This window comes from Hypoxylon fragiforme (assembly GCF_022984875.1).
Source record: "Hypoxylon fragiforme strain CBS 206.31 chromosome Unknown GGS25scaffold_1, whole genome shotgun sequence".
Classification (NCBI taxonomy): Eukaryota; Fungi; Ascomycota; class Sordariomycetes; order Xylariales; family Hypoxylaceae; genus Hypoxylon; species Hypoxylon fragiforme.
The window spans coordinates 2,467,834-2,491,120 of NW_026054756.1; the positions used below are offsets into that span (position 1 = coordinate 2,467,834).

Consider the following 23,287-nt stretch of genomic DNA (forward strand, 5'->3'; position numbering starts at 1 on the left):
CCGAGGTGGAGCGTAAAACATGTACTCTATTCACAAGGAAAAAAAAAGAATAGTCTCATCACTTTATATTGGCACAGGAACCGAAATATCGGTATATATCTATAGTATACCTAGGTTGCCTATTGCTATGCAGAGCCTCATGGCCAATCAATCACTTCAGCAAACCTTTCAAATATGAAAAGGTAGCCACATGCAGTATAGACTGATCCAAGTTTGGTATCATTATTAAAGAAGCAAATCAACTTTTATTGGCCATTAGCCGGCGAATTGATATTCGACTGGTTTGGTGACTCCTTTAAACTCCTTTCATGTTCCCTTATCCTCCTAATAGGTCTGTCGTGGAGTTGCAACCAGCCATTAAAAGTCAATCAACCCACTCGTTCCATATCGTGACGAAGGTTTTCCACCGCTTAATACCACTCACTCAGTATTTTGACCATGCCAACCCGACGGGCCACCGCAAGTATTTTATCGTTTCCCACGTATGTCAACTAAGAATTAGAGAAGCCGTAGACGTCTCCGAGTCTGAAAACCGAATCCCCTCGGTGCCCTCCATATCGTTCGGCCTCCAGAACAAAGAAAATAAAGCAGACGCAAAGAAAGTCGTGGCCAATTATTGTTACACAGTGCACAGGATTGATTGGGTTATAAGCAGGTATCATGAAATGTAGAAGGGGAATGGGCCATGCTACCAAATCTTTTTTCAAGAGGCCGACTGTGGTGTTGGCACCTCTGCCGTTTCCTCAGGCTTTGCCGTCTCGTCCAGCTTTGGCTTCTTTCCTATGTGCTCGCTCTCGTTCTCGGTATCTTCTATCTTGGTCTTCAATTCTTGATTTTCCTGCTCCATCTCATCGAGTCGTCTCTTGAGGATATTCTCGCGTCGGTGGCTATCCTCAAGTTGTCTCTGGATCTCGTCGCGTTGCATGCGCTCTGTGGCAGCCTCTTTGGCGGAGTTCTCAGCACTATGACGGAAGTTATCGGCGGTTTGCATGTCCTGCTCGAGTTGCTGTAGACGGCCCCTGTATAACTCGATGACGAGCTCCAACTCATTAACGCGTGTCTTCAGGCTCGAATTGGCGGCAATTAGCTGCTCATGGGTTTGCGGGACTTCTAAGGCTTGTTGGTCGCCATTCATAGGGGATTGGGGGTGGTTGGGCGAACCACCAGAAAGCGGGTATTGATTCAGTCCGTCCGAGTGGAAATGATCCATAGCTTGGAACGCAGTCAGATGTGGATCATAGAGAGACGGGGTCGCAGTGCGCGACACGGGCGAATCTGTACCGTGACCGTGTCCGTTGGTTGCCTTCTGTTGCGTTGCGCGAACGACAGCAAGTGCAGCGGCAGTTGCATTATCATGATTTTGGAAGTTATTTCCATTGGTGCTCGCGGCTGCAGGAAGACTTTGCTGTAGAAAATTGTGAGCATCATGATAAGTAGGCGGGATTGGATAGAAAGGGTTGGGCTGGTTCGGACTGAAAGGAGGATATTGGATTACCTTCTTCTTCATCTGCATATCTGGTCGCATTGTCTTGACGCGATTTCGGCTCTTGATAACATCGGTCTTCAAAGAAATCGGGCGTGGTCGGCCATGTAGCTTCAAGAACAAACCACAGGCATTGCATAAAACCGAACCGGTCTCGTCGCGACGCCATAAGGGAGTGGTCGAAGTGCCGCAGTTCTGGCAGGTTGGCTGTGTAGATGGCATCTCATTGTTAGCTGCTGCGGCCGATGCCGTGGGGTGTGAGGCCATCATCTTGAAAAAACGAGGTAAAAGAGAAAATCTCTCAAAGTAGAAAAAGAATTCCAAAATCAAGCTATCGAGACTCTAAGTCGATTGGTATCGCGATGGGAGTCTTAATACCTAGTATTGGGAGAGAGAGATAGTATCGATAGGGAAGGATAGATAGATAGATTGATTGATTGACTGATAGACACAAGTTGATTGATAGCTGGAGATAGAATTGATAAACGGGAAAGATTGAAGAATTTCCAGAAAGTGGATGCTGATAAGGCTCTAACCAATCAAGCCATAGCACAGACCTTGTCCATGCCAGGGTACCAGGGAACCCAAGTAACCAAGCGATTTCCCAACATCCGTGCACAAATTAGAACGGGGAGAAAATTTCCTTGTGAACTGACCGGCTGGCGAGCTGTTGACACCGTTGATAGTAACTAGCAGGTTCCACATTTAACTCTATGATAGAGTATTGCGCACCTATTAGAGTTTACAATAAGGAATGCATGCCATGTGTGTTTATCTGTCTTGTGACCAGCTGGCAATTCCCTAATGGAATAAAAGTACTCAAGTAGGCAACTTCCGGATGGTCCCAGAACCAATGCACTTGCCATTGTGAAAGGAAGGGATAGAATAGAAACGATGCGAAGTGAATATGAGATAAGATGAAAAATAAACAAATAAATAAGTAAATGTGTAAAGACTTACCAGGTTGCCCGATGGCATCGGTGCATGTGCTGCAGGGGAACCACCCATATTCATAGCACTCATAGCATTCATAGGGGGTGCTGGTATATTCGTAGCTCTAAACATGATGCCCATGAGTTAGTCAACTGTTGTTCTCAAACAAACGAATTCCAATAAAGATCTGCAGGTCGAGGTTGAAAACAAGATCGCGTGTAATATCGCGTGCAATAGATCCTAGATACCAGGTAGGCATTGATAGGATTACTTCAGGCAAGAGCAGATATAAAATAAAAGCAACTTGTACTCAAGTTTCGCACACCTATCCGACATATCCTAATTCTTGGGTAGGTGACAAGTTGATAGCGCGCGTTCCTAAGCACTCGATCGGATGCTTATATAGGACCTTGAATTCATCGTCTCCTTGGTAAGATCCCTACACAAAGAGTGCCAGTTTATCCAAGAGCCGGAATGCCAACCCAGATCAAGAGACATTTTATTCCTCGATAAGGGTCTTGATATATTGGAGTTGTTTATGGAATCGTCTATGCTTTCTCAGGGGCGAACTCACCTTAGTTGTGGTGAACTACTCGCTGATTCTCCAGCCGCCAGCGCCGAAACGCCTGGGAGCTGTGCTGCTGCTGCTGCTGCTGCTACCGCCGCTGCCGATGCCGACGCCGCTGCCGTGGTGGAAGAAGTCGAACTCGGACGAGATATTGGTTCAACAGTGGCCGGTAACGGCGCTGCCGTTCCTTCCTCCATGACTGATCGAATGGGCGGTAGTGCTGGCGATGCCGTGCGTGTCGGGGTCGGTGAGGTGATTGGTGGCAGATTACTATCTGCCTGTAATAACGCCAGTGTGGAGGAAGCCGTGTTGGGTGAATGCTGAGGTCCCGAGAAAACTCGGGACTAAAGAATTATGGTGGAGAGGTATCGAGCGCGTGCGCTAATCGGTGCGAGTAACGAAATCGCACATAGATCGGCAATGATCTAGCGGTGTGTGCGAATAACTAGCTGTATGAAGATTTATATGAAATAGTTATGTCGGCGATTGTGAAAAGGGATTCTTATGTCGGGATGGAAAAGATGGATATGCTTTGTCGATATGGGCAATGGGAATTGGTGTCAGATTCGCGGTTTTTTTTTTAAACAATCCACTGCAGGATCATCAATCGTAAATCAAACCAAGCCGATTGGTAACTGGCTAGTGGATCAACAGAAAGAATTTCATAAACCTTATAGACGTTTAATAATTTGTGATTTGGCTCCTGCAACCTAGTAGAAAGGAAGTAGGTACTCGGTAAGAAAGGGTATTTAGATGGCACGCGCCGAAAATCATCAGACACGTACTACTCGGTATATATTCAATGTTCTGTAGAAATTTCAAATGGAAAAAAAAAATATTTGTTATTTTAATATCGTTGAAAGAAAGGAGTATGTATCCCTAAATCTCGTTTATAAACATATATTCGATCCTATTTGCTTGGCTCCGGTACGTGGTAAGATTTTTAAGATCTCCCGAATTGTAATTGGCTGATAACCCCTAAGCTGGAGATGTCCTAGGTGCCCAGTAACTACATACGTAGTGCTCTTATACATATGTATGTATACTACTAGGTATGTAATAACGTGTATATGTAAGTAATACCTAGTACATGCATACCTAGATATCATCAATTGATGTACTACTAATAACTAACTAGTAGTACGATGATTTAAATGTTCAAATGTTGAACAGAAGGCTACTACGTACCGCACCATATGCTGCCAATTAATTGCATTGATTTATTTAGCTCAACGCTTATCAGGTTAGCCTTAAGTATACCTAGGTAGGTAAGTAATTGTTCAATCATGAAGCGGCAGATGACTTATAAAACTCGGGAAATATAATGAGATTGTTTGAGACGAAACACATCCCCATGGACCTTGAAGGCTATGACATTAATTGGGTTAGGATCATTTCCATGTAGACTTCCAGCTTTCTCAATCTGACCCCCTTTCTTCTTTTTCTTCCCTCACCATTCTCTCTAACGGGGTCTGACATCTGAAGTACTATGCAAAGAAAATCAAAACATAGCTCCCTATGTAGATCTAACCTCTAACATTGAGTATTATCCTGTGAAATTATATCAAACCGAACAAATAACCGATAGTAGTTTCGTTGACATTCATGAAAGCTCTCATAGATCAAGTTGGATTTGAACATTACTACGTACATATGTATTAACTGTGTCGTTGGCGATACCATTTCATTGGTTCACCAAAAAGAGGATTAATGATTCTTGTCTTCAGCCGCACTGAGATTATGCATGCCCAGGTGTGTACTAATCTGCATATGAGGTATGTAAATAGTACATAGGTACGAAGTACATATGCATTTAGCTGGAGGGGTCTAGTGCCAAGTGGCTCCACAGTAAAATGCGAAATCCCGACTGCCGACTCTCAAGAAAAAAAAAAGTTCCAAACATTCAATTAAGTTCTTAACATGCAAATCAATAATAATTCACCCACGCCAAACATTAATACTTTCATTCACCACCATCAAGATGCCGTCCACATATAAGAAAGATAAGCCGTGGGATACCGATGATATAGGTGAGAGCTCAACCCATCAAATACCCTTCCTTTTCAAACCCCTCTAACCCAATCTGTTGCATATTAGACAAGTGGAAGGTCGAGCCCTTTAAGCCTTCAGATAACGCTGGCGGGACTTTCGCAGAAGAATCGTCATTTGCTGTGTAAGTTATCCAATACTCTATATTTGGTTATAGGCACAAAACACTCATGGATAACTATCTAGTCTATTTCCCAAATACCGAGAAGTTTATCTAAAGGAAGCTTGGCCTGGTGTCACAAAGGCCCTCCAACAAAATGGCATCGCATGCACTCTCGATCTAGTTGAAGGTAAAGCATAGCCACTCTTTCTCTCCAAATTCCTTGTAGCAAATGCTAATCGTTCTCGAAAATAGGTTGCATGACCGTCAAGACTACGAGAAAAACATTCGATCCTGCCGCCATCCTCAAAGCCCGCGACCTAATCAAGCTACTGGCGCGTAGTGTCCCTGCGCCGCAAGCATTGAAGATACTCCAGGACGACGTAGCTTGCGATATCATCAAAATAAGGAGTCTGGTGCGCAACAAAGAAAAGTTCGTAAAGCGACGACAGAGAATCCTTGGTCCGGGGGGCCAGACCCTAAAAGCCTTGGAGCTCCTCACACAGACTTATATTCTCGTCCAAGGAAACACAGTCAGTGTTCTCGGCCCGTACAGGGGCTTGAAGGAAGTGCGCCGAGTAGTGGAAGACTGCATGGCGAACGTACATCCTATTTACCAGATCAAGGAACTTATGATCAAGCGCGAGCTGGCAAAGGATCCCGAACTAGCCCAAGAGAACTGGGAGCGCTTCTTACCGAATTACAAGAAGAGGAGTCTCAGCAAGAGAATGGTGCCGTACAAGGTTACAGACAAGACCAAGAAGGTGTACACACCCTTCCCGCCGGCACAGGAGAAGAGCAAGGTGGACCTCCAGATCGAGGCAGGCGAGTACCACATTGGCAAGGAAGCCAAGAAGCGCATTGCGCAGGAAGAGAGAATAGAGAAGCAGAAGAACAAGCAGGAAGAGAAGAAGCGGCAGCGGGAGCAGGATTTCATCGCGCCCGAAGAGAATGGCGCCGAGAGGAAAAAGAAGAAGCGGAAGACCAGGGACGAGGAGTAATCATGATATTTGTCATAGACCAAGCAACTTTTATCTTTTGCAGACTGGGTTTTTCTTGGCCCCTCTCCTTACTTAGGTTTTCACGATACCCATGGTTTTAAATAAAGACTTGCCTATCCAGATGAGAAATTGTTGTATGGTGGTGTAACACAACATATAGGTACATGACCTTGAGCTGTATTCAGGTTTAATGTAGTAACCTGGAAAGTCGCATGCAAATAAATCACTGTACAGTTTAAACATGAACTAGGAATGCAAGAGTATTTGATATTTCGTGGGAATCAATTCATTGATATATGCCTCCTATTCATCATGAAAAGGGCCAGCCAGCCATGCCAGTCTAGAACGCCTAGAACACCAAGATGCCTATTCATCTCTTCGTTGGTATCTTTTTTGTCTCCTGTCAGGATCTAAATATTTCCAAGCCGCCCATTCTCCCCTTAATCCTTAATCAGTCTATTTGCATGGTGTCATCCCCATCAAAGCCTAGATCAGCTTGTTCGGCCGGGACACCACGGCCACGTCCGGCTAATAGTTCTCTTCGGATTTCAGGGCCGATCTTGTGGTGCCCGTGCGTGAGTAGAAGGTCTAGGAGGGCCTCTCTCTGGTCTTCGGTGATCTCATTTCGATATCTCTGCGCAAAGGCCAGTAGGCACTGATGCCATATTACCGGCAGCTTGGCCCTCGTAGCTGCTCGCTCGTCGCCTATGCTCATAACGTCGCCTTCTTTGATGGATGCGGGATCCACGCTTCGGAAGCGGAGGAAATGGAATACGAGGGAATCGATGACTTGGTAAGGGAGCGCATATTTCTTTTCAAGTAGCGTTTTGATGAACACATTGGTAGCGCCTCCGCCCTCGGTTCCGGCAGAGGCCTCTCGGGCAGCGATTTCGCAGAGTCCTTTGATAGCTGCGCCGGAGTGCAAAACAGGTACGGAGACTCTAGCCAGGACAGCAGATATGATTGTAGCTTCTCTAAGTGTGCAAGTACCACTCTCCACGAGAGGAAAAAGGAAGCCCTTGAACCATGCTGCTGGCTTATACAGGGCTTTCTTAAGCGCGTTGAATAAATGAACATTCAACTTCTTCGTCTCATGAATGTCCTCGCGCACGTGCTCAAGCAGTATCATCTCGATGAACCTTCGGACGACGATGGGCTTGCTAGACACGAAGATTCTTGTAGCCTCGTAGCATGCGTTCGGGGTCCATTGATCCGGGTTGGTAAGCTCGATAATCTCTTCCCAGTGTGGCACTGTGGGTAAGATCTTGAATGGTTTTGGCAACTTGCCAGACTTATATCTCGACAGAATCAAGCCGATCCTATCGATTGTTAGTATCATCCATGTAGCCTCTGGTATGGTAGAAAGTGGGTAGGGACTTACTTAGAATACACCTCTACGATTTTGGGTGATAATTCGTAGTCGTCATCCACCGGACCTGGTTCCTGTCCCCGGTCCTGTCCAGCCTCATGTTGTGCGATTCTTGCAAGAATCAAGTCAGCAAGGTTGGTGCCTGCGCCTTTCTCCTCCGGAGCTGCTTGCCCTGGCCAGCCCTCCGTTAATAATGGATCATCGTCTGTGGGTAAGAATCGGTTGAATGTGTCTAGATCCTCGGGCTCAATCTCGATTTCCTCTACAATCTCATCCTCATCGTCGCCCCAGACTTCCTGATCTTCGTACAGGTCATTATCTTGGTCTTCGTCGTTAAACCGTGAGTCAAACCCAAATGCATTTGACTCTATGGGAGGTCGTGGTGGCGCAACATCAATCTCTTCAGCTAATTCTCGGCCGATCTTAAGAATTTTCTTGGATGACTTAGAATCTATGTAGTTTTCTGGTTCGTCCTCGCCGGATTTTGATTTTCGTTTGGGAGCTTTTGCGCGGAGGGGCCCAGTGGCTAAGAGGTCATCCTCTAGTGGGTTATGTCGCCTTCCATGGCGAATGGAAGTTGGTGTTGTACTCTTTGGCATAGTGTCTTTGTATATACGGAATTGTTGTAATAACTGCCGACTTGGGGAATGTGTAGTAAGACCGAATGTTAGATGTCAAGACCGTAGACGTGGAGCGCACGAGTTTGAATGTAATTCTTAAAAATTGAAATTTTTGAGGGGTGGGGCGGAATAAGTTCCGTATAGTTCATTTAGCAGGCATGTGTTTTTCGTTTAAAGGAAAGTAAACTGCCATTAGTTACATAATAAATCTATACTTATGTACATACTATGGATAGTAGAATAATAAAAGGGTCTTTTACTTAACTTGGGGACGTCATTTTCACTTTCATACCCCTCCATAAACTTTACAACCCCTCCAAATTTTATCGTCGTCTAACAGCCATTCACAATTCACAGTCATTAGTTCTCAGTTCTCAGTCCTCAGTTCATAATTCATAACCTTGGAATTCACAATTCACAACTCATAATCCACAGTTAATGTCTTAACGACAAGATGCCCACAGAATTGGAAGAAGTATGATCACTAAACCCAATAATCAAACTCCTATATCATGTTTTCATATTAATTCCCATTTAGTTGGTTGGCTTCATCGCCAACCCTAAACCAGAGATCCGAGCTCTTGCGACAGAGCATCTAGTCCCCTATTCGACATCTCAACCCAGCATCTTCAAAGTAGATAATTTGAAGCCCGTTAAAAACTTGAAGATATTAGTGAAGGACAACCCAGTATATACATATTTTCTCAGTGTTTTCATCCACATACCTAAAACCACGACTAATATCAGCGTATCTAGCATATCGCCGAGCATGTTATAACTATCTTAATCAACCTTGCAGCTGATCGCGAGATTTTGGAAAGCTTAGCCACGGATCAAAAGTTTTTGGATGAAGTCTTCAGGCAAATAATTGTCAGCATACTACTTAAATTCCATTTGCTAGCTGGCATCGAGCTAATCCATATGCTAGATCCCAACGGAGGTGAATGCCAACCTCCTATCTATGCTATTAGCAAATGTGGCCAAGTGGGATGCGTTGAAGAAGATTCTGGACAAGAAACAGCCCGCACCATGCGAGCTTGCATCGGATGATATGGTCATGAACCAGCTAGTTGATCTATTCGTCAAAGGTGCAGACGGGACATATAATAAGAATGCCGACTTTGATCATTTAGCTTATCTTTTCGCCGATCTAACAAAGCATTCAGAGGTCCGGCATTACTTCACTCGAAAGCAGGAATATGATGGCGTAATACCCCTTACCAAACTCAAGGTCTTCACCGAGTACAAGTCGGATGTCAGGCGAAAAGGGGTCGCCTCCACCATCAAAAATGTTGCTTTCGATATCTCTTCACACCCGTTATTTTTATCAGAGGACGATATCAACATCCTGCCATACATCTTATTACCAATAATGGGGGATGAGGAGTACGATGAGGATGAGATGATGTCCATGCTCCCAGATCTCCAGCTTCTCCCTCCCGACAAGCAACGCGATGCTGACCCGAACATCATACAAACACACGTCGAGACCTTGTTGCTTTTATCAAGCACTAGGGAGGGTAGAGATAAGATGCGGGAAGTAAAGGTGTATCCTATCATCAGAGAAACCCATTTGCGGGTTGTCAGTGAAGGTGTTAGAGATGCCTGCGAACGGCTAGTACAGGTCTTGATGCGGGACGAGGAAGATGCAGACAAGGTCGACAGCGTCGAAAAGTCCAGCCATGACGAGGGCCAGAATGGCAACGACGAGGATGATGACGACGAAATCGTCGAGGTATAGATCGCATAATGTGAGTGTACTCCCACGATGGCTGGGCACTTGGTGGCATTTCCACTTACCAAAGCTCGAGGGAGCCTGGGTACTTAGTTGCTTTGACTTGCTCAACGATAGATGTGAAAAGGAACCCAGCTAAGCTCCTGGAACCTGTCTGGCTACTCCCGTTTCGGTTTTCACAGAAACCACGCCACGTCAAGGTTGACTAATTGGAACCCGAGAGCCATCATAGTATTACTGATATGACAGTGCTGGGGGTGACAATAGCGGTAAATCGTCAGGAGGGCGCATTAACCTACACTACTACCTACGTAGGAGCCCCCTTTTCGTCAGCCAAGGCAGGTCACGCGATTTACATTATCATCTCCGGTTTCCGAACGGTCGTTAGCCTTGAGGTGACTTGACAATACGACCAGGTGCAATAACTAGCATCAAAGCATGGCTATGAATAGAATACCGAGATCGAGACCGAGAACGTTCGAAAGGGGCGCATACCTACCTACATAGAAACAAAGCTGTGGCCTCAGAGCCAACACTAAGGACTGAAAGTGGCACGTTTTAACGTTAGATGTCTCATTGTTTCCAAGTTCATGCATTGTGATGGTGGACTTGATAGTCGATTTAACAACGACATACCGACTAGAACCGAGACCTGTGGTCAATAGATGAATACCTACCTGCTCACTGTCGGCTAAAACAACCAGGCCTAGCTAGCAGCAAACATCGTTATGATTCTTATAGCTCAGTATTGACACACCCAAGAAGGAGACGATCGCAGCGAGTCTCCGTTCTCTATATGCGCATAGCTGAAAGCTATGTTCAAGAGCGTGGTCAGGTTCTTTTGTCCGATTGGCCCAGCCGTAAGTGGTCACTAGACTTACAGAACCTCCTCTGTTCTGCTAGGGAACGATACCATTTTCATTTATACCTACCGATACGACCCATCTCAGCCCCATCTCCGAATCGGGCCAGGCTCGGTCAGACTGGATTTCTATGACTCTGCAGACTTTATAGCCTGATTTGAATTCAAGGGATAATGAAGGTAATTGAAAAAATATAAGGGGCTCGTTTTCTTAAGCTGGCAAAACTTCTTATCTTGACTTTAACTCAGTATGAGATGAGGTGGATGACGACAAGCAAGTAAACAAGCATTTCTTCCCGTCCTGTCATCGAGCCTTGGACTCTTGGTGAAGTCTTGTTTCGACTGTTGGAGATCTTGGCGATGCTTTCTAGATTCGCCTCGTTCTATAAAAGGTAAAATGGTGATGCTACCCGCATGTGTCATGTAGGTTGGTGCCGTAGTACATGTACAATATCTTAGCCTACATATTACTTCTGCTGGAGAGGTCTACCGTCTTACAACCCACACCTTACTTTGCTACCGCATCCCCACTTGCATTGGCCACTGACGAATGATATGCATGGAGCCGCAACATGTGCTCCAAACGACAACTCTAATTCGTCTTCAGAATAACTTATCAAAATCTTCCAAATCTTAAAGTGACAAAACAAAAATATTCAAAATTTCTTTCTATTCCAACATTTCGCCGAGTATTTCCATCTTTATGGATCGCCTAACCTCCAACTAACTACTATGTTATGTAAAAGGTTTTCCAACCAAACTCTTTCTGTAATATCCATTACGAAGGCAAAACTGATGAGAAAACATCGGCTTTCTGTTCCCTTTTTCCATTTAGTTTCCAAACCATTAGGGCCCTTGCCTACGTAACCTTAGGGCACTTATTTGGTATTAGGTATATCGATCTTGAACTTCCAAGTAACTAGGTTAGTTAGGGCTACGCACCTACCTAACCTAGTAGGTAGACACTTCAAAAAAAAAAAAAAAAAAAAACGGCCAATAGACATGGGTGTATCGTGCCAGTCTCGTCCTAACATCTCGAGACTGGTAGGTATGGCATCCGGCCCGCCTCACTAGGTAGGCACGTTACTGCAAGGCAGGCAGGCAGGTAGGGCTCTTCCGCCTAGGTTAGGTAGTTTGGGATCTGCGATGTCCCATTGCATTTTACAGCCGCAGAGAGACTAGGTATTATATGTGTGTGCAAATCACGATGAAGAAACCCCCCACATCAAATACCGGCGTAATTCATGTAGTATGGATTATATTGGAATGATGAAGGAGCAGTGAGTGGTCCAGCGGCGTGGATAGGTTGGTAGGCAGGCTGCTAAACCACCTACCTGACTATACGTAATATGATATGTGACGAACTGAAACTACTTACTACCTAGGTACTTGGGAACACCGACGTGCCTACCTACCTAGTTTTACAATTATGGTAGCTCGTTCTGTTAAGATATTAAACCATGTACGGCGTGCGTTGATCTCAGGTAAAACAAACTGCCAATGAGCATGCTCAGCCCGGCGGTCCCGCCCCATTGGTGGTGGGATTGTAATACCTGATCTCGTCACGGTCCATCCATAACGCCCTCGCATGTTGGTTCTCGGATGCCCCCTTGTAGCATATAATATATACCTACGGTCTTCAGTAGGTAGGCACGTTACGCACATAGCCCGCTCGGCCCGGTTGGAGTACATGGGAGTGGAATATAGGTAGATACAAAAAGCACTGCAGGGCCCATCTGTTTCCCGCATGTTTCCCCCCTTTGATGTTTGTTGTCACCAATAAAGCCTGCCAGGGTTGACAGCCTGCCTCCCTTGCTTAAATATATATTGCTTACCTGCTTTCTTCATACATACCTACATAGGGAGCAGACCAGCAGCGTCTCCACTCCCCAAAGATCGCTTGTTGCAAAACAACATTGGAGTCAAGTACGATCACCTAAGGATACGGGCCATACCTAACTCAAAAGTTATGGCAGACACTACAATACCAATACCTCGCGTTCAAAAGACTTCGGGCGGGAATAACGCTTACCATAACTACCATAATGACTTTCTTCACATTCAAGATCCCAATGAGCGCCGCCGCCTCGCGCTCGCCGAGATCGATAAGGCACCTTTCGGATGGTACCATGTGAGGTAAGGATTTATTGCGAGGGTTACTGTGAGAAGATGGCTAACTCGGTGCCGTAGGGCATGTATCGTCTCTGGAATTGGGTTCTTCACGGACTCGTATGACATCTTCGCCGTCAGTCTGCTGAACACCATGTTGGGAATCGTCTACTACCCCGGCGTTGGTTCCTTGCCCAACTCTTCCGACAACGCCATCAAGCTTTCAACCTCCGCCGGTACCGTCATTGGACAGCTGGTATTCGGCTACCTGGCTGACCACGTCGGACGGAAGCGCATGTACGGCATTGAACTAATCATCATCATCTTTGCTACTCTCGGCCAGGCCCTCAGCTCCGGTTCTCCCTCGGTCAACATCATCGGTCTCATCATATTCTGGCGTGTGTTAGTCGGAGTCGGCATCGGTGGAGACTACCCGTTATCGAGTATCATCACCTCCGAATTTGCTACTACCAAGTGGAGAGGAGCTATGATGGGTGCCGTGTTTGCTATGCAGGGCATTGGCCAGTTAGTCTGCGCGTTTGTCATGCTGTTTGTCACCCTGGGCTTTAGGGAGCAGCTAGAGGCTTCCACGGAGCCGGCAAACTGCGACGGCTATTGCGCCATTGCCGTCGACAAGATGTGGAGGACCTTGATCGGGTTCGGTGCGGTACCAGCCTGCATTGCTCTCTACTACCGATTAACAATCCCCGAGACTCCTGTATGTTGTGTTACCTATATTCCCAGCATGGGGAATGAAGCTAGCTAACTTTGGCTTTTAGCGGTATACGTTCGATATCGGCCGCGACGTCGAGAAAGCCGCCGACGACGTCAAGGCCTATATGTCTGGCAAGAACGAGGGGCAGCCTGATGATATCACTCGAATACAAGCCCGCGAAGCAGCCCAGGCTCAGATGACCATTCCTAAAGCTAGCTGGAGTGACTTCATCCGTCACTACTCTATTCCCAAGAACGGCCTTCTCTTGTTTGGCACCGCCGGATCGTGGTTCTGTCTCGACGTAGCTTGTAAGTTGTACCCCTAAACCCTTCAAGTGTCTCAGATTCTCATAAGGAACCTAGTCTATGGCTTGTCCCTGAACAATGCCACCATCCTGAAGGTGATTGGATACGCGACTCAAAATGCCGACTCGACCTATCGGGTCTTGTACAACACCGCCATTGGCAACCTCATCATCGTTTTGGCCGGTGCCGTGCCGGGGTACTGGGTGTCCGTCGCGACGCTCGACACCCTCGGCCGCAAGACGATCCAGATGGGCGGGTTTATCATTCTGAGCATCCTGTTCATCGTCATGGGCTTCGCGTACAACCACATATCGGGCAACGGGCTGCTGGCCATCTACGTGCTCGCCCAATTCTTCTTCAACTTCGGCCCCAACACGACCACCTTCGTCGTGCCCGGCGAGCTGTATCCGACGCGGTACCGCTCGACGTGTGCGGGAATCTCGGCGGCCTCGGGCAAGATCGGCTCCATCATCGGCCAGGGCGCCATCTCCACGCTGCGCACCCGCGGCGCCACCCACGACAACCCCAGCCCCTGGATGGACCACGTGCTCGAGATCTATGCCCTGTTTATGCTGCTCGGCTGCTTCACCACCTGCTTCATCCCCGAGACCAAGCGCAAGACGCTCGAAGAGCTCTCCGGCGAGGATCAGCCCGCGCCGACGAGAGTCACGGCTGAGAGCAGTAGCGGTAGCAGCCACAAGAAGGCAGCTGGGTCGCTGTGATATGACGCGTGCGTGATCTGACCTTTTGAAGGAAAAAACGAAGGAAAAAGGAGGAAAAGGGATTGTGTACGAAGGATTGTACGAAGGTTGATGTATAACGAGATTGCTATTGCCGGTACTTACTCGGTTGGTATGTGATGTGTTACTAATATTAAGACGTTGGTTCTTGGGTTGTATGGTTATATAGAGTAGGTAGCTAGGCGAATATACCCTTTCCAGTAGCTTTCATCTTTTCATCTTTCTTCCTTGTAGAAGGAGTCCTCATCTTGCAATTCTCTGCACGCGTAGAAATGACTGACCGAGGTAACGAAATATAGTAAATTGGGACTGTTTTTCTGGTTCACCTTACGGGATATGTAGGTAGGCTTGCTTGCTCATTCTCCCACCTTTTCTAGGCGAACGGCAGCTGACTCTACCCTGAAGAAACATCTACCTTCGTTTTATCTATATATCATACGGAAGTTAACCTCACGCCGAGAGAATATATAGGTGAAGAAGATATGTATATAGGTAGGTTGGTAGCCAAATAAATCAAAATATGCAAGCGGAATGGATTTCAGGGGAGTCGACTTACAGAAAGCAACGTGGTGCTTGATATGCGCAGCCTTCTCGAAGGGCTCGGGGTAATACCAGGCAGCGTTGGCTAGTTCCTTGTCTTTATATGAAATCCGACCAGGTTTCTTGTTAGCATGTATGTGGACCTTTCATTGCACACTTTGCTCAAGTGAAAATAAGCCCGACATATACTATGGTAATGTTCATATGCAAACTGTGTCCATACATGTCTAAAGGAACTGCTAGGTAGATAGGGACTAAGAAACTACTAGGTAGATAGAGACTAGGGAAAATAGGTAGGCCAGGGGTGAGAAACGCACCTCCAACTTTGAGGCTGTAGTAGCTGGCGTCGCCCTTCCATGGGCAGTGGGTGTGTAGATCCGTCTTGGTTAGGTACTCAGACTTGACGGACGACGGCGGGAAGTACACGTTGCCCTCGACAAGCTCGTAGGTGTCGGATGAGGCAATGATGATCCCATCGACTTTGGCTTCGACGTGTCCTGATGGCATTTCTGTCTTTACTTTGTATATATTTTTATTTGTTTGTTTTGTTTATGTTTTAGCTACTGGATAGCTAAGAGTAAGAGTAAGAGTAGCATATGTACTTAGTACGACCCTGGGTATGTATCCCTTTGAACGTTACAAGGCAACATATTTGAGCCAGTAGAATCTGAGTAGATGGATGACGTTGTTAATGCCATCAAGCTCTCCGAATAAGATATTGCGGGGTCGCTAACGATAGTTATGTACGTATTGAATAGTTATGTATTGCAAGTAGTAGCTTATGCATCAATTGAGTGTCTTTTTATGAAAGTATCCAGTACGTATATTGTATAAGCGGTAAAGAAGGTAGTTACCTAGTAACTACTACAAGTAGTAAAAGAGTCTTGGCTCACGAATGACGGTCAAGATATTTCCAAGAAGAGCCACCTTTTTTTTTTAGGTACCCTACTAGTCTCCCCGCCATATTTTCTCCCGATGCCCGAAATACTCCACCATCTCCAGGTTTACCTTCTCCAACTTATCGTAGTTGGTTCCTTTGCTTGGTCCTTCTTCGTGCAACGCTAAACTTAAGCCGGGTTGTCCAACCAGGCAATCCCGAATGTCGGCAGTATTTATTTAATTAGGAGAACAGGAAAGAGAGAGATACATAGACTTAGTGGCCAATTCTCAACTTTGTATCTACTACATACTCATTTTATCATTCTATATTTTCTTGTATACATACATAAACAGTCGTCGTGTTCTGTTCTACTTGTAATCATCGCTGTTGCTTTGCCACTGCTATAGATCCTCTTTATATATCCATTATATCCATTATATCCCTTGTCTCCCCATTGTAATTGTAGTTTCAAGTCGTTGCTTGAGCGTCCTTTGGTCCGAGAAGTATTCGCGATGGCGCTCTCAGGAGTTGAAATATCCAAACACAATAGCAAGGAGTCCTGCTGGGTAGTAATTCATGTGAGTTGCTCTACTTACCTACCTATAAGTCACCTATCTGTAAGTCCTTGCTAAACCTCGTCTCCAAGGGAAAAGCCTATGATGTCACCGAATTCTTACCTGGTCAGTACCTTCAACTTTCCCACGCATGAACCCTTCCAAGGCTGATGATTGAAATCTAGAGCATCCTGGTGGAATGAAGATTATTCTGAAGTATGCCGGTAAAGACGCGACTGAGGAGTTCGAACCCATACACCCTCCAGATACCTTGGACAAGTATCTGGAAAAATCGAAGCATCTGGGGCCCGTTGATATGAGCACCGTTGCTAAAATCAAGGAGGTTGAGGACCCCGAAGAGGCAGGGCGACAGCAGCGCATTGCAGATAAGCCGCTATTATCACAATGCTATAATCTGATGGATTTCGAATCCGTTGCCAAGAATGTCATGAAGAGAGGCGCTTGGGGATACTACTCTAGTGCCGCCGACGATGAGATAGTAAGCTCTTCTTATTCATATTCTTATTCGTATTCTCTATTTTCTTGTTGAACCTTGACTTGCTCTGCCGTTTGCTGACTAGATTGATAAGACACTCCGGGAAAACCACGAGGCTTTCCATAGGATATGGTTTAGGCCTAAGATCTTGGTTGACGTTAAGAAAGTGGATTTCACGACAACTATGCTTGGTACCAAGGTGGACATACCTTTCTACGTTACCGCAACGGCGTTGGGGAAGCTGGGACACCCCGAGGGCGAGGTGTTATTAACCAAGGCTGCCAAGAAACATAACGTCGTGCAAATGATTCCTACGCTAGCGTCGTGCTCGTTTGATGAAATTATGGACGCTGCCGAAGGTGACCAAGTGCAATGGTTGCAACTCTACGTCAACTCGGACCGAGCCATCACCGAACGCATCGTGAAGCATGCCGAGAAGCGAGGGTGCAAGGGTCTCTTCATCACGGTCGACGCGCCTCAGCTAGGTCGGAGAGAGAAGGATATGCGATCCAAGTTCACGGATAGCGGCTCCAATGTGCAGTCAGGTCAACAGACAGATAATTCGCAGGGCGCAGCTCGTGCCATTTCGTCCTTCATCGACCCGGCACTATCTTGGAAGGACATCCCGTGGTTCCAATCTATCACCAAGATGCCTATTATCCTCAAGGGCGTACAGCGGGTCGAGGATGTTATCAAGGCTATCGAGCATGGGGTTCAGGGCGTCGTGTTGTCGAACCACGGCGGGCGGCAGCTCGACTTTGCACGGTCTGCTGTTGAGGTGTTGGCTGAGACGATGCCAGTGCTCCGAGAGCTGGGACTGCAGGACCGGATCGAAATATTCGTAGATGGTGGCGTGCGGCGCGCCACCGACATCATCAAGGCGTTGTGTCTAGGCGCCAAGGGTGTCGGCATCGGCCGCCCGTTCCTGTATGCCATGTCTGCCTATGGCTTGGATGGTGTCGACCGTGCAATGCAGCTCCTCAAAGACGAGATGGAGATGAACATGCGCCTTATTGGCTGCACCAGCATCGACGAGCTTAACCCCTCGCTCCTCGACGTTCGAAACCTAGGAAGTCATGTGACCGGCGTCCCGCGCGATCACCTCGGCCATAAGATTTACGATCCCCTCGTTACACCGGCGTTTAAGCCCCCCAAGTCTTCGAAGTTGTAAGGATATATACCTATCAGCCTGGGTTACATATATTTAGCTTTTATTGGATCGTATATATAATTTCTTGATTATTGGACATCACACATGGCAACCTACATGGTTTGGACAGCCACCACATGTAACATACCTAACCTAGGTAGGTAACCTTCAATGTACGACATCCCACAGGCAGGCAAGCAGGTAGGCAGATTCCGTATGTGGGACGAGACTGTAATGTAAAGTGCGCAGCCACGAACCTGTTCTATTTTCTTCTTCCAGCAGAACTCAACATAATCCTGCCGTACACAAATTTGCACCTATATATAGCTGAAAATCATGTTTCAGGATGTTGTCTACTGGTCTCCATATATATTCCCTCTTTATCCCGTTCGCGCATTATTTGGACCAACTTCGTATAGATCACAGTACTTCCGTCTACCAAAGGTGATATGGAGAGCCTTCAGCAGTATGGTCGTAATAAATTCAAAAGATCACCACTATACGTTGTGCCCGATTATGAAGCGCTCGAGATTCACAGTTCAGATAGCGACATCATCTATTCGAAAACGGCCATGCCTACAAATAAAGTGAGAGGCTATCTTATAGATAAGTTAGAGCACCCAACATTCAAACTTATCAAATTGCCCTTCGAGTTTTTGCCTACGAAGCCACAGTCACAGCTACCGCCGGCCTGGATCCTCGAAATAGTAGACGAGCTGAGCATAGATGCTTACTCTCTGGGGATGATTACTGGCTTAGTATATGAGTTCAGCGTGCTAGAGCGGAATATTCCTGGAAAAGGACGAACCCTCACTATGTGTTTTAGCAACTATTCAATTCGATTCATAGGTGAGCACGCCCTACTTACCTAACCTAGGCAGTTGTCGCCGTATTCCTCGAAGGCTTCGCAGTCTAGCACGAGCTAAAGCGTGAACAGCTTGTTATAATTCAACTACTAGAACCACGACGGGTATCTTATTTACGATGGTGGGCAATGATACAGCGGACAGTATCTACCAGCACATAGAGGACTTTTTGAAGCAAAGCAAAGCTCTCTTCCAAAATCATTGCTTGTTACCAATGGCTCTCCTATATTCGGAGATGCATAACGTTATAGAAGTCGCATCCAACAGACGTGTCAATCGTGTCAATTACGAACTGATTCACGAAGGCAATCGCGAAGAATGGGAGAATTATCGTGAAGGACTTCGTTGGTCACAGCTATCTTTAAATTTGGCCCGCAAGATTACCAATTACTTGCAGAAGCAGCTGGATATAATGGCGAACCAAGAGCTCACCAAGACATTGCCCATGGATATCGTGGTGGAACGTGCGAGTATAAGGGAAGCTTTCGATATACTGGAACCAAGAATCGCCCAGGTTACATTTCACATCGAATGGCGTTTGCAATCAAATAGTGATTATATGGCGAGGGTGAGGCTCACACCTACTTTTTTTTTCATCTTGGAAAATGGATCTAACTTGGAAGTTTGTGTTAGATTTCGCGCAAATTGATGCGTCAGGACACACGAGCTAGCATCGAGCTCACCAGGGCGGCTAGGATGGATAGCTCATCGATGAAGGTGATTGCGGTGATGACGATGATATTCTTGCCTGGAACATTTTTTGCGACGCTATTCGCAGTGCCATCTTTGAACTGGGACAAAGAAGAAGTGGTAGGAGAGAGGTTTTGGATATATTGGGCCTTTACTGTCCCTTTTACTGTATTGATCATTGGCTTGTGGCTTGCCATCACACAGCGCAGCCAGATGGGGGACATGTGGGGGAGTAGGTAAGAAGTGGTGGGTTGACAAGCCTTCTTAAGGGATGCTAGAAAATGAGTAGAAACATAACTAGTGTGACCCTTTTCAAGAAGAAGGCATATTGAAGAAGGTATATTGAGGAAGGCATCTTGAAGAAGGTGGTCAGCGTCGGCGTTGTATGATATTACGTTACGTAACCTTCAATGTCACATCCCTTTGCCTGCTGGGCCAGCACACGTGGGTCTAAACTGGGTCAAAAAAAGCGTATGCATCCAATCAAGTAAATCTGTTGAAGAGTACCTACTCTTCCACCAAATTTCCAGTGCCTTAAATGTATATGTTATCTTTCAAGCTACATTAGCAATACATCGTCAGTTTTGCCACTTTAGCCTATTATGGCTAGCGTATCAGATCCGCCACACGAACCAATGCCCAGCTTATTGATAAATAATTACTTTTCAATTCAAATAACTTTTTCAATATCATGTCTGTAAAGATATGCTTTTGATATTTATATAAATATCAAATACGGCAATTTACTGATACTAGGTGCATGGTATTAAGGCTTCATTTGATTATTATATCCAAAGTTGAGTATAACATGGCGATGCTGAGGGATATCACGTGAGCCTTCAAGCGCTAGCCTTTAAAGGCTAGCCTGCTTTCAACTTCAATTTCTAGGTTCTCAACACCTAATCAGCCTTCAACGCCATCTATTTGTATGAAAAAAAATATTAATATAGTCATTGAAAACTTTGCGATTATTTGATATATTTTATTAATTGATATACTCTTCTAGAGGCTCTATGTTTGGAAGAATAGACGGCAAGTGGAATATATGGGTATGTGCCTTAATGTATCCAGGGATTAAACTGGGGGCATCACGTGAAGTTGGACCCACGTGTGCTGGCCCAGCAGGCAAAGGGATGGTTGACTGGGCTGACTGCACGCTAGAAGATCGTAGGGATAACTAACCCTTGAATCAGTCTCTTATCTTATCAATTAAGTTACTAGTTAGCTAACTGATAGGAGTGAGAGGGAGCAAATTGACTTGCCCGTTGCTTTACAAAGTTTACATTCTCCCTCCGTATTTATTGTATTTATATTCCATACACATACATATGTACACCTTCATTACAAAACTGAAAATAATTTATTTTGCTTTGCCCAATCCCCAACCCCTCTGGTGTTCATTCAACATGATTTGTTGTTGACATCATTCAGTAACAGCTGGGGAAACAAGGTGACCCCTCCTCGAATGGGGAACGAGTCAGCGTTGCACTCTCTGACAGCCTGGAACATTGGAAGTAACTGAGTTGTGGAAAAAGGTAAATAAAGGACCCTTGTTGCATATGATGCATGTACTGCTACCAAATGTATGCCTAGGCCCTTCCTACAGCACCTACTAGGTACCTACCTACATACCTTCCTATGTACATACTTTCCTACATACCACTTACCTCTCCTCCAAGCTTCTCTTCGGCTTCTTCTTTTTTATTCTCAAAAAAAGTAAGTAAGAACAAGAACAAAAACAAAACAAAACAAAACAAAAACAAAACAAAAAAACAAAATCCAAGAATCCCTTTCTATATAATCCAATTCTTTGCTAGTTTATTCCACAAGCTTGTTTTAGCTGAGAATATCTACATACACGCATTCACCACTTTATAACCCTTCGCAACCACTTACCAGAAGGAGATGACGATCCAGACCCGCAATCTCAACCTCGAGCGGCGGCGAAGCCACTCGTTTTAGCAACTCCCCGGAACTTATTCCTCTATCTCTCTACTTCCTATTCCCTTCATCTCCTAATTACCATTACCTCATACCCAACTTCAACTCCCATTTTTGAAGTTTCCAAGCTTCTATTGAAACCTCCTCCTCCTCACGCTTTCCAACGCTTGCTCTTAATAGTACTCCACTTTCAACCCTCTATTTCCCCCGCCATGTCCTCTCTTGAGGCTAAGATTGTCGTCCTCGGCTCTCAAGGCGTTGGTAAGACATCTTTAGTCACACGGTATTGCAAGGGTGCTTTTAATCCTGCTCAAAATACATCCACCGTAGGCGCCAGCTTCATGACCAAGAGGGTTATCGACGGTGACACAGACACAGTTGTCCGCTTACAGATATGGGATACAGGTAAATATTCCTTACTCACCATAGCAACCCTCTCCCTATCCCTCCCTCTCTCCCCTCTCACTTTTTGATATGACTCTAACATGGAACTCTTTTGTGGCCTCGAAGCCGGACAGGAACGATTTCGTTCGATATCCCGACTTTACTACCGCGGAGCCAACGCCTGTATCCTCTGCTATAGCATAACCGATGCACAATCCTTCGCCGAAATGGGTGTGTGGCTCACAGAGCTGCGTCGTAACCTCCCACCCGATATCGTTTTGCATGTTGTAGGAACCAAGGCCGACATTGTAGCCCGCGACCCCACACGCCGCGAAGTACCCTTCGAACGCTGCATAGCATATGTCGCCGAGAATCTCGCCCCGGGCTTAGGGTCAACGCCCCCGCCCACCGCTACCCCGACCGGCCTGACAGGTCTACCACCAGGACCTGGTGTAAGCCAGTCTAGTGTGGCAGTAACTCCCGCCGCTTCTAGCGCACAGGAACCACGCAGCCCGAGTAGCAAACGTAGTAGCGGGTTCTGGGGTCAGGAGGTGGGCTGGGATGCGTGCCACGAGATTAGCGCCGAAAGCGGCGAGGGTGTGGAAGAAGTCTTCAGGGTTGTCACCCGCAAATTGGTCGAGCAGAACCGCAAAATGCAGCAAGCCATTCTAGCAGCCACTGCTACACCAGGCACGCCAGGTTACGAGAGTGGAATGGATGGCGGCTATTTTGACGGCGTGAATCCTCGGGGTAGTTTTCGTATTAGAGATCGCGGAAGAGATCGCCGGAGCTGGTTGTTTTCTCCCGGTTTCTCACCGGCGGTCACCGTGGAGAATCCGGCCAACGGAGGTACAGAGGAGCCGCGACCAAATAACGGGCAAGAAGGAAGGGGTAGGAAGTGTTGCTAATTCATGATCGATACCCTGAAACAATGATAGCATGACGAGATGTGGCATTATCTTTTTATACACGAGAGGCGAGGCATGGGCAGACTATGAAGTCGCACGAGACGTTTTCTACGAGTTCATGGGTCTTGGTCTTGGGTTTGAGATAACTATGCAGGGGGGAAAGCTTGGTATCCCTTGGTCGAATCAGTTTACCGCGGCGTTTGGACATGCATATTTCGGATCAGCATAAGGGTTGGGGTTGGGGTTGGGGTTAGGTTAGGTTAGGCTTCATGACTCTTGCCACGGCTAT

At 46.3% G+C, this 23,287-nt stretch overlaps 10 protein-coding genes across 10 annotated transcripts; 7 read left to right on the plus strand and 3 right to left on the minus strand.

The window, feature by feature from the left end:
* Nucleotides 1–121: 121 nt before the first annotated feature.
* GGS25DRAFT_527328 (uncharacterized protein) lies at nt 122–1,753 on the minus strand (the record flags this gene model as incomplete). The annotated part of the gene is made up of 2 exons (XM_049265076.1): nt 122–1,405; nt 1,496–1,753. The coding sequence occupies 2 exons, from the start codon at nt 1,751–1,753 to the stop codon at nt 704–706; spliced, it is 960 nt and encodes a 319-aa protein (XP_049121503.1). The 3' UTR covers nt 122–703.
* A 959-nt stretch (nt 1,754–2,712) lies between these two features.
* GGS25DRAFT_37108 (uncharacterized protein) lies at nt 2,713–3,487 on the plus strand. The gene has a single exon (XM_049258189.1). The coding sequence runs from the start codon at nt 2,955–2,957 to the stop codon at nt 3,306–3,308; it is 354 nt and encodes a 117-aa protein (XP_049121504.1). The 5' UTR covers nt 2,713–2,954; the 3' UTR covers nt 3,309–3,487.
* A 1,322-nt stretch (nt 3,488–4,809) lies between these two features.
* On the plus strand, nt 4,810–6,393 carry GGS25DRAFT_470591 (eukaryotic type KH-domain (KH-domain type I)). Its single transcript, XM_049259261.1, has 4 exons — nt 4,810–5,014; nt 5,082–5,157; nt 5,220–5,323; nt 5,389–6,393. Exons 1-4 carry the CDS (start codon nt 4,966–4,968, stop codon nt 6,132–6,134), a joined length of 975 nt encoding a protein of 324 aa, XP_049121505.1. The 5' UTR covers nt 4,810–4,965; the 3' UTR covers nt 6,135–6,393.
* An 88-nt stretch (nt 6,394–6,481) lies between these two features.
* Nucleotides 6,482–8,240, minus strand: GGS25DRAFT_37223 (Bystin-domain-containing protein). Its single transcript, XM_049258193.1, has 2 exons — nt 7,516–8,240; nt 6,482–7,453 (listed from the first exon to the last, which is right to left on the minus strand). The coding sequence occupies exons 1-2, from the start codon at nt 8,100–8,102 to the stop codon at nt 6,586–6,588; spliced, it is 1,455 nt and encodes a 484-aa protein (XP_049121506.1). The 5' UTR covers nt 8,103–8,240; the 3' UTR covers nt 6,482–6,585.
* Nucleotides 8,241–8,577: 337 nt separating this feature from the next.
* On the plus strand, nt 8,578–9,864 carry GGS25DRAFT_517023 (DUF383-domain-containing protein; the record flags this gene model as incomplete). Its single annotated transcript, XM_049263314.1, has 4 exons — nt 8,578–8,598; nt 8,662–8,811; nt 8,880–8,993; nt 9,052–9,864. The coding sequence occupies 4 exons, from the start codon at nt 8,578–8,580 to the stop codon at nt 9,862–9,864; spliced, it is 1,098 nt and encodes a 365-aa protein (XP_049121507.1).
* Nucleotides 9,865–12,579: 2,715 nt separating this feature from the next.
* Nucleotides 12,580–14,791, plus strand: GGS25DRAFT_37356 (phosphate permease). The gene is made up of 4 exons (XM_049258202.1): nt 12,580–12,856; nt 12,911–13,547; nt 13,609–13,852; nt 13,907–14,791. Exons 1-4 carry the CDS (start codon nt 12,690–12,692, stop codon nt 14,569–14,571), a joined length of 1,713 nt encoding a protein of 570 aa, XP_049121508.1. The 5' UTR covers nt 12,580–12,689; the 3' UTR covers nt 14,572–14,791.
* A 192-nt stretch (nt 14,792–14,983) lies between these two features.
* On the minus strand, nt 14,984–15,636 carry GGS25DRAFT_517025 (DUF427-domain-containing protein; the record flags this gene model as incomplete). Its single annotated transcript, XM_049263315.1, has 3 exons — nt 14,984–15,015; nt 15,146–15,226; nt 15,447–15,636. 3 exons carry the CDS (start codon nt 15,634–15,636, stop codon nt 14,984–14,986), a joined length of 303 nt encoding a protein of 100 aa, XP_049121509.1.
* A 751-nt stretch (nt 15,637–16,387) lies between these two features.
* GGS25DRAFT_37384 (FMN-dependent dehydrogenase-domain-containing protein) lies at nt 16,388–18,444 on the plus strand. The gene is made up of 4 exons (XM_049258205.1): nt 16,388–16,587; nt 16,656–16,689; nt 16,749–17,062; nt 17,154–18,444. Exons 1-4 carry the CDS (start codon nt 16,522–16,524, stop codon nt 18,228–18,230), a joined length of 1,491 nt encoding a protein of 496 aa, XP_049121510.1. The 5' UTR covers nt 16,388–16,521; the 3' UTR covers nt 18,231–18,444.
* GGS25DRAFT_37413 (uncharacterized protein) lies at nt 18,445–20,198 on the plus strand. The gene is made up of 3 exons (XM_049258211.1): nt 18,445–19,058; nt 19,147–19,643; nt 19,709–20,198. The coding sequence occupies exons 1-3, from the start codon at nt 18,659–18,661 to the stop codon at nt 20,003–20,005; spliced, it is 1,194 nt and encodes a 397-aa protein (XP_049121511.1). The 5' UTR covers nt 18,445–18,658; the 3' UTR covers nt 20,006–20,198.
* A 1,720-nt stretch (nt 20,199–21,918) lies between these two features.
* On the plus strand, nt 21,919–22,998 carry GGS25DRAFT_517028 (ras-domain-containing protein; the record flags this gene model as incomplete). Its single annotated transcript, XM_049263316.1, has 2 exons — nt 21,919–22,111; nt 22,217–22,998. The coding sequence occupies 2 exons, from the start codon at nt 21,919–21,921 to the stop codon at nt 22,996–22,998; spliced, it is 975 nt and encodes a 324-aa protein (XP_049121512.1).
* Nucleotides 22,999–23,287: the final 289 nt, after the last annotated feature.

What these genes read in the sequence shown, in the direction of transcription:
- GGS25DRAFT_37223 (XM_049258193.1), bottom strand. Translation starts at nt 8,102, where the DNA reads ATGCCAAAGAGTACAACACCAACTTCCATTCGCCATGGAAGGCGACAT. An exon ending in ATCGTAGAGGTGTATTCTAA is followed by an intron (nt 7,454 to 7,515) that starts GTAAGTCCCTAC and finishes AACAATCGATAG; the next exon opens with GATCGGCTTGATTCTGTCGA.
- GGS25DRAFT_37384 (XM_049258205.1), top strand. Translation starts at nt 16,522, where the DNA reads ATGGCGCTCTCAGGAGTTGAAATATCCAAACACAATAGCAAGGAGTCC. An exon ending in TGTCACCGAATTCTTACCTG is followed by an intron (nt 16,690 to 16,748) that starts GTCAGTACCTTC and finishes ATTGAAATCTAG; the next exon opens with AGCATCCTGGTGGAATGAAG. An exon ending in GTGCCGCCGACGATGAGATA is followed by an intron (nt 17,063 to 17,153) that starts GTAAGCTCTTCT and finishes TAGATTGATAAG; the next exon opens with ACACTCCGGGAAAACCACGA.
- GGS25DRAFT_37356 (XM_049258202.1), top strand. Translation starts at nt 12,690, where the DNA reads ATGGCAGACACTACAATACCAATACCTCGCGTTCAAAAGACTTCGGGC. An exon ending in TAACAATCCCCGAGACTCCT is followed by an intron (nt 13,548 to 13,608) that starts GTATGTTGTGTT and finishes TTTGGCTTTTAG; the next exon opens with CGGTATACGTTCGATATCGG. An exon ending in GTTCTGTCTCGACGTAGCTT is followed by an intron (nt 13,853 to 13,906) that starts GTAAGTTGTACC and finishes TAAGGAACCTAG; the next exon opens with TCTATGGCTTGTCCCTGAAC.
- GGS25DRAFT_37413 (XM_049258211.1), top strand. Translation starts at nt 18,659, where the DNA reads ATGGAGAGCCTTCAGCAGTATGGTCGTAATAAATTCAAAAGATCACCA. An exon ending in CTATTCAATTCGATTCATAG is followed by an intron (nt 19,059 to 19,146) that starts GTGAGCACGCCC and finishes AAGCGTGAACAG; the next exon opens with CTTGTTATAATTCAACTACT. An exon ending in ATAGTGATTATATGGCGAGG is followed by an intron (nt 19,644 to 19,708) that starts GTGAGGCTCACA and finishes AGTTTGTGTTAG; the next exon opens with ATTTCGCGCAAATTGATGCG.
- GGS25DRAFT_37108 (XM_049258189.1), top strand. Translation starts at nt 2,955, where the DNA reads ATGGAATCGTCTATGCTTTCTCAGGGGCGAACTCACCTTAGTTGTGGT.
- GGS25DRAFT_470591 (XM_049259261.1), top strand. Translation starts at nt 4,966, where the DNA reads ATGCCGTCCACATATAAGAAAGATAAGCCGTGGGATACCGATGATATA. An exon ending in GTGGGATACCGATGATATAG is followed by an intron (nt 5,015 to 5,081) that starts GTGAGAGCTCAA and finishes GTTGCATATTAG; the next exon opens with ACAAGTGGAAGGTCGAGCCC. An exon ending in CACTCTCGATCTAGTTGAAG is followed by an intron (nt 5,324 to 5,388) that starts GTAAAGCATAGC and finishes TCTCGAAAATAG; the next exon opens with GTTGCATGACCGTCAAGACT.